Source organism: Lolium perenne, chromosome 6 (assembly GCF_019359855.2).
Source record: "Lolium perenne isolate Kyuss_39 chromosome 6, Kyuss_2.0, whole genome shotgun sequence".
Taxonomy (NCBI): Eukaryota; Viridiplantae; Streptophyta; class Magnoliopsida; order Poales; family Poaceae; genus Lolium; species Lolium perenne.
The window spans coordinates 73,434,369-73,442,532 of record NC_067249.2 but is presented as its reverse complement, the minus strand read 5'-3'; the positions used below and the strand labels follow the sequence as shown (position 1 = coordinate 73,442,532).

At 51.2% G+C, this 8,164-nt stretch overlaps 2 protein-coding genes across 2 annotated transcripts; one reads left to right on the top strand and one right to left on the bottom strand.

Moving 5' to 3' along the window:
* Positions 1–2,435: 2,435 nt before the first annotated feature.
* LOC127307685 (caffeoylshikimate esterase-like) lies at positions 2,436–3,781 on the top strand. Its single transcript, XM_051338437.2, has one exon. The coding sequence runs from the start codon at positions 2,596–2,598 to the stop codon at positions 3,598–3,600; it is 1,005 nt and encodes a 334-aa protein (XP_051194397.1). The 5' UTR covers positions 2,436–2,595; the 3' UTR covers positions 3,601–3,781.
* Positions 3,782–5,571: 1,790 nt separating this feature from the next.
* On the bottom strand, positions 5,572–7,589 carry LOC127307682 (UDP-glycosyltransferase 73E1). Its single transcript, XM_051338434.2, has 2 exons — positions 7,427–7,589; positions 5,572–7,339 (listed from the first exon to the last, which is right to left on the bottom strand). The coding sequence occupies exon 2, from the start codon at positions 7,299–7,301 to the stop codon at positions 5,781–5,783; it is 1,521 nt and encodes a 506-aa protein (XP_051194394.1). The 5' UTR covers positions 7,302–7,339; positions 7,427–7,589; the 3' UTR covers positions 5,572–5,780.
* Positions 7,590–8,164: the final 575 nt, after the last annotated feature.

Here is an 8,164-nt window from a genome sequence, read left to right as displayed (position 1 = left end):
GTAGCAAATCTTCGAGGTCTTTAAACTCTTTCTTCACGGACACAATCTTGTACTTTCCTGAAGGCAACCAAAAATAGATAATAAACCATGGACCTGTAAATACCAACGAAGGTTCTTTCATAATTTTAATTTGAGCTGCAATACTAAGGTTGCGTGCACGCGCGCAACCGTTGAAGTGGTTAATCAACATCGGCAAGAGTACCATATACCTGAGATCAATCAGAATCTCCTGAAAGATAAAAAACCTTATCATGAAAGCTCATGTTTAACAAAAATATGAAGGATTTATAGAAGTTTATTTAGATGTTTGTTAACTTTCATAATAAGCACATGAGTATGGTTCAAGTAGGGTGTCAATTGGTATCCTACCTAAGTCTCACTTGTAGTGCATTCTGCTTTTCTAGTGTAAATTTTGACATCAAAGTTTAAATTAGAATTGGCAAAATACACTATACTTGAAATCTCACCGGGATCCCAACTTAACACCCTAGGTTCAAGTATTTATGTTCACTTATTCTTTTTTTTTTTTGAACATTTTACTTATTCTTTTCTTAAGATGGACAGACGCGGTAAAGCGCGTCTTTATAGTCTAGTGATGTGGTATTTTGAGTCGTGGTAGCCACTCGCACGTCGCAGTTCAGCACTAAACCCGGCTCCTCGTCCCCACCTATTCTAGCTGATCACTGTTCAAGCCATCCCCGCCAACCAATTATTGAAGGGAAATGATACGGGGAAGCGCCGCACGATTCTTTCCGTGTGCGGCGGCAGCGCCACGATTGTTGAAACAGCATCGGCCCCCTATAGGAACCGCAATGTCAGCACCTTATCTCTTCCCTACTTTCTTTCAGCCACACAACTTTATCTCTCCCTCTCAGGCCACACACAGAAGAGCACCGCACAAGAGAGTCGCCGGAGCGCCGCGCCGGAGATTCGTCGTACCACCGCGTCGGAGAGGCGTTGGAGCGCCGCGCCGGAGATTTGCCGGACCACCGCGCCGGAGAGGCCTCGGAGCGCCCCACCTGGAGCACATGGAGAAGGCGCGTCGCCGGGGGACTCTGCTAGGCCACCGTTGATGAGCGCGAGGACGAGGTGCGCCGCGGTGAGGGCTTCATCAGGCCGTCGCCGGCGACCGCTGGAAGGTGGCTCGTCTTGGGAGGTTTTGCTTCCACCGACAAGCTCGAGGAGGATCAGCGCGCGTGACGCATGGATGGCTCCGCCAAGCCGCCGTTGACGGGCGCGAGGAGGAGGCGGACGACCATGCAGCGGCGAGCAGGACACCGACGACGAGCACGCCGGCGAGCTCGCCGTTGACGGGCGCAAGGAGGGGGCGGACGAGCATGCCTCGTAGAGCAGGGCACCGACGACGAGCACGCCGGCGAGCTCGCCGTTGACGAGCGCGAGGAGGAGGCGGACGAGCATGCATCGGCAAGGAGGGCACCGACGACGAGCACGCGCGGCGATCTCGCTGTTTACGGGCGCGAGGAGGAGGCGGACGAGCATGCAGCGGCAAGCAAGGCATCGACGACGAGCACGCCCGCGAGGCTGCCGAACAGTACGCAACAAGGGAGGCTGCTCCGCGACGCCGAGCACCCACTAGGGAGGTTCCGCCGCCGCAGTTCTCCTCGCCTGGGAAATTTCGCAATTAGGTGATTTTAATCTGGTAGTTATTATTGTAATAACCTGATGATCATGAATAATTAATCTGATAATTGTGATTGTTGGCTTTTTTTATCGTACTACTCATGTGATGACATGATAGCCGTAACCAATTAATCTGGCAGCTGTTGTAGTATTAATCTCCTGAATATTGCGGAGTAATCTGGTGACTAAAATTTTGTATGGGGAATTTGGGATGACACTCTGAAATAGTTTTGATAATCTGGTAATCATGTGATGAAATCTGGTAATTAGCGCCGGATGGTGTTTTTCTCCTGGTGTTTTTTTACTTTAGTTAAAACCTGGTAGCCAAGTGGAAGTAATCTGGCAATCATGTATAGTTAATCTAGCAAACCTGGTAGCAAGTGTATTAGGTTATTTCAGGGCAAGTGCAAGAAGTACTTGTGTTTAGTGATCATTTTTCTCTCCCTTATCATATTTTAGAATTCCCCACCATGAGACAGGTTCTATATGCATTTTAACCTGTCGATGGTGGCGGGGCAAAGAAAAAGGTGGCTTCGGTTTGTCTGCATGGCCAGCCACAGTCATTGCATTTTTTTATGTAGCCGTGTCGAGAACGTCAGCGCTAGATACTGCCAACGAGGCACCACACGCAAAGAAAAATATGGACGCCCGCTCAAACCTCACATGGTGGGGCCAAAAGAATCCGCCGCACGGACTATGCATTTGTGCGGCGCCGCTGCGTAGTGCTGTCCATTATTGAATTATCCCCGCCAGCCAATACCGCAATACGCCATGGCCCAATATCGTCACCGACGACGGTCTAGGGCATGGGCTCTGACCCCAACCGCCCCACAGGAGGCCGGCGTATGCCTATGCCGTCACCCGGCTCACCGGCAGCTAGCATAAAGACGTTCATCGCATCTCGATTTTCGCAACTCGATCCTTTCTAACACGCCGTAGTCTTCGACCGCCGCGATGGCGCCACCCAGAGCGCCACCCCCGGCGACAAAGTACTTCTGGGGCGACTCCCCGGAGCCTGACGAGCACTACGCCTCGCTGGGGCTGCGCCACACCGAGTCCTACTACCAGTCCCCCTGCGGCCGCCTCTTCACACACTCCTTCCACCCGCTCTCCGCCGCGCACGACGGCGACGTGAAGGCCGTCGTGTTCATGACGCACGGATACGGCTCCGACACCTCCTGGCTCTTCCAGTACATCGCCATCAGCTACGCGCAGTGGGGGTATGCCGTGTACTGCGCCGACCTCCTCGGCCACGGCCGCTCCGACGGCGTCCACGGCTACCTCGGCGACATGGAGTCCGTCGCCAGGGCGTCCATGTCCTTCTTCCTCTCCGTCCGGAAGACCACCGCGTACGCGCCGCTCCCGGCCTTCCTCCTCGGCGAGTCCATGGGAGGCGCCGCTACCCTGCTCATGTACCTCCGCTCCCCGCCGGACGCCGGGTGGACGGGGATCATCTTCTCCGGGCCGCTGTTCCTCATTCCGGAGAAGATGTACCCGTCCCGCCTGCGGCTGTTCCTCTACGGCCTCCTCCTTGGGTTCGCCGACACCTGGGCCGTGCTCCCGGACAAGAGGATGGTGGTCAAGGCGATCCGGGACCCGGAGAAGCTCAAGGTCATCGCGTCCAACCCGAGGCGGTATTGCGGCGCGCCGCGGGTGGGCACCATGCGGGAGCTGGCCCGCATCACGGAACTGCTCCAGGAGAGCTTCGGGGAGGTGACGGTGCCGTTCCTGGCGCTGCACGGCACCGACGACGGGGTCGCCGCGCCGGAGGGGTCCAAGATGCTGTACGATCGCGCGCCGAGCGAGGACAAGTCGCTCATCCTGTACGAAGGCATGTACCACTCGCTCATCCAGGGGGAGCCGGACGAGAGCCGCGACCGCGTGCTCGCCGACATGCGCGCCTGGATCGACGAGCGCGTCCGCCGCTACGGCAGCGCCGCCGTCCCCGCTCCGGCCTAGAGCACGACACAAACAAGGCGGCGACGTACTGTGTGCACATTTTCTCCTTCTTTATTCTCTGCTTCATCTCGTAAAGTTCTACGGAGGTGATGTTATTTGTGTTCCATTTGCCCCTAATGATCTGAAAAAAAGGTGAAAGATTAAGGATCTGAATCTGATAACGGCAGCAATATTTCCATTAGTTTTTCATTTCCATCATTACTGTTCAAAGTTGCGTGTCAGATAAATTGCTTGCCTGACTTAACAAATGTTCAGACTTCACATCAAGTTATTACTACTATATGCTAAAAATGAGTTGCAGGTCAGATCCAAGTACCCACTGGCAGATCGTGATGTCCTTTTCTCGGCGATCCAGATCAGGGACGCATGGCATATGATTGTGTGGAGTAATAAAATATGTAAGTTACAATCCTTTCAATATATCGTACCTCATCTATTTTAAAATTAAGTTTCTCAAATTTATCTAGAGTCGTATATATTTAGATACTCCCGGAGGTACATATAAACCTGGAATATATCTACGAATCTTAAGAAGGTAGACAAGCTTATTGTACAATAACGATGTACAGGGTCGAGTCGAGTTAGCCATCATTAGTAGAACTAGATGATACCCCGCACGTTGTTGCGGAACTACAATAAAAATAAAAGATGATAATTATCGAGCATGGACTAAAGAAGACATATGAATATATATTTTTGTATAATTAAGTACAAAATGTGAACCATAGTTAGAAAGGAATGCTTGATAAGCACCCACAACCAACAAACAAAAAATCAAATAATATAATAGGAGAATACAAAAGCCACGTGATAAACACAAAGGATATCCCTGCATAAGGTCAACAATATATGCGTTGCCAGAAGAAGATGAATAGCAGTACTTGAAGGAGAGCGAATTAATATGGAGACATGCCTCTGTTTAACCATCCTTAGAATGATGTATGCACAAAGAAATTGACAATGACATCGTTGGATCAGGCATTATGGGAAAAGGATTATTTCCCTTCAGTCTTATCCCATATGCACAAACAATTAAGAATAAGAATCCTTGGTAAATTAATTTGGTCTTGTCTTCCCTAATGTGCAAGAGGAAAAGTAACTACAAAATTTTGAAAGGAAAAAACTATCCACTATTCGAGCTACTTTAATTAGAACAAAAATGGTTCCAATGGAATTTTAACATTCCATCAGTCAATAACAAGCACACATAGTGGCTGCCTGGCTGATGTTCATGAACTTCAAAAGTTTCTTTTCTAACCCCTACAAGGATCCCACCTGCTCTACCTTCTAGAAGCGGTCCATTTCCAAATGAAACGCTGCCCCCAATCAATTTTTGGTAGTTCCTGAGCACTAAAATCAGATTTGAGTCTCTTGTAAACCAATAAAATCAACCGACCCGGACGAATGGAACCTGGGTGCGCGCGCACCCATTTACGAAAAGTTCAAAAAAATGCTATTTAAAAGTTTCAAAAAAATGTGAAATAAAATTTTGCATGTACATATTGTGTTGATACTTACTCGTGTGAGTTTTCACGAAAAAATACTATTGTGTGTGGCCTGCATAAAAATAACAAAATGTCCAAATGAGAATAGTGAACATGAATTTGTACTATTCACAGGAATAGGAATTTGCATTTTGTCATTTTTGTGTAGGTCACACACAATGGTATTTTCCGTGAAAACACACACGAGTAAGTATCAACATAATATCTACATGCAAAAATTTACTTCACATTTTTTGGAAATTTTTAAATAGCATTTGTTTGAACTTTTCGTAAATGGGTGCGCGTGCACTCAGGTTCCATTCACCATTTCCGTAAAATCAACATTCTTTTCAGCCAGAATTTCACAAAGATATCTCTTTCTTTCGATTCTATTTATACTTCTTAAATTCCAAGTAACGCCTATCATGATTTTCAATTGTTCTTCTTTCTACCGCCAATTTGAACGTTAGGTTTAACACAGACAATGTATGGTGAACCTTTATGTCTCATTTTCCTAGTTGACATAGAACACTGGAATTTTTCGAAGTATCTATTTACTAGATCAACACTATAACTATACACTGAGCGACATGATTACACGCGGGCACGGATGAATTTTTGAAACTAGTGCAGCGCAATGAAAAGATTTACGTACAATTGTACAAACTTATTTTCGTACTACTAATGTTCAGGCGGTCACAGTGTTCCGATGTTCATTGCCTCTGTACCGTACCTGAAGGTTTCGATCAGCTGCCTAAGTTTTTCGCACGAATCGCCTCCTTCCTCCATGGCCGTGCGAGCTTTCGCGCCGTACGCCTTGGCCTTCCTCCTCCTCTCCTCCGCCTCCTCCCCTCCGTCCATGAGCAGCGATACCGCACGCGCTATGCCTTCACGCAGAACTGGCACGGGCGCGTCGTCGTCCAGGACCATCACTGGCGCCGTGACGCCGATCGGAAGGCCGACGCCGAGCACGTCCACGGCCAGCTGCTCGTTCAGGAACTGGTCGGCGAAATGCGGCCACGTCACGACCGGCACGCCGTGCGCGATGGACTCCAGCAGCGAGTTCCACCCGCAGTGCGTGACGAACCCCCCAACGGCGCGGTGCGAGAGGACGGCGAGCTGCGGCGCCCAGCCGCGCACAACGAGACCGCGGCCCGCCGTGCGAGCCTCCAGGGCCTCTAGCCATGCCCGAGCCTCCGGCGAGGCCAGCTCCGACTCCTTCACGACCCAGACAAACGGCTTCCCGGTGCCCTCCAGGCCGTGACCGATCTCGAACAGTTGCCTGGGAAGCTTCCGTGCGACGCTGCCGAAGCTGACGTACACGACGGAGTCCGGGGCTTGCTCGTCCAGCCACGCGGTGATCGCGCCCTCCCTGACGCCGGGCTTGTCGCCCCCGCGCGACGCCGTGTCCTCGGTGCCCCGGTTGTGCAGGCAGAACGGGCCAAGCGTCCACACCGGCTTCCCGAGAGCAACCTCGTAGGCCGCGACGAACTTGTCTTCAAGGTCCAAGAAGGTGTTCACCACCACGCCGTCGGACGCACGCATGGCCGCCATGGCTTCCTCACGCAGCTCCTTGCACCCAGGAGAGGTGAGGAAGCCGGGCACCCTTCCCTTGCTCACCTTTACGGGCACGGGCATCCCGGGCACGACGTGTGTCTGCCGGTCGTCACCGGTGGCGGCGGCTACCCGCTCGTGCAGCCCGTGCGCGGCGGCGTTGAGGTCACAGAGCGAGAAGAAGCAGGAGGGCCCGTGGAAGAAGAGCCGCGGGATGCCGAGGCTTCTGGCGACGCCGGCCGTCCACGAGTTAAACCAGTCGGCGATGATGCAGCTCGGGCGGGGCTCCAGCGCGCGCAAGTAGGCCTCGAATGGCGCCGCGAGCTTGTGCAGGGCGAGGAAGAAGGGGAGGATCTGGGCGTTGTCAGCGATCTTGTCGGTGTTCTGGCAGTCAGGTGGCAGGCCGTAGTCGGCCGGCGAGAACGCGAGGTCGACGATCTCAAGGAGGAGTTCCTTGTCGACGCCGCCGTCGCGCAGCCGCCTGGCGTTGAGCGGCGTGGTGACGAGGCTCGCGCGCGCGCCGCGGGACGCCAGGAGGCGCGCAAGGTCGACCATGGGGATGAGGTGGCCGTGCGCCGGTAGAGGGACCAGGACGAAGTGCGGCTTCGCCGTCGCGGCAGCGGCAAGTGCTTGCTGTGTTGGCGCCATTGTGGGCACACTCATCAACGCCCTCGCAAGTGGTTTAAGAGAGCGATGAGGGACTGGAAGAAGAAATGGGTACTAATGGTCAGCAAAAGGCGCTTTTAGAGCGTGCAAAATAATCTTAAGGCTGCTGCTGCGTTTCTCACAGTCCCACTAACAACTTCCTCATCCTCAACTTTTGCTCCAGCCATGGCTGCCACTCCACGTTGCTGTGCTCCCCACTTCTTCTCTAGCTTAAAAAAGAGGGCTTCTCTCAATTGGAGCAAAAATATCGTGTTTTTCTTTGAGCCATGAAACCAGAGGATATGAGAAATGCGTGGTTGTCAGAACACGTGGTGTGGAATAGTAGGTGCGTTTTCCAGAAATCTGAATTTTATACCACAAGAGCTGCTGACTTTTTTAGATTTTTAGTGCTCCCATTTGACAGTTACCCGCCATTATACAATTTGAATGGCCACACATCAGCTGATGGTTATCTTGGAGGAGTCATCATTTCAAATTATTTATTTAGGTGATCATATCACATGCAAAACATGATGGCACGATAGGACATCTGAACGGTGCATATAATCCAGTGTCTTTGTTTAGACCTCATCGATTTAGAGCATGGCAATCGTGTTCTTGGGAAGAGGATTTTTGTTTGAACTCTCACAAATTGTTAACACTTGCTCCGAATCGCTGGCTACCAAACCTGAAACAAATGGCCTGTTTAGTTCACAGCCACACTTTGCCAAGCCAAAGTTTGGCAATTTGGCATATGTTTGGTTCTTGCCACACTTTAGAACTGCCACACTTCACTATCCATATGGTCCACTTGTTATAGAGTGAATTTTTTACCAACTTTTCCCACACTTTGTGGCTTCCAAAATCCTAGCCACACTTTT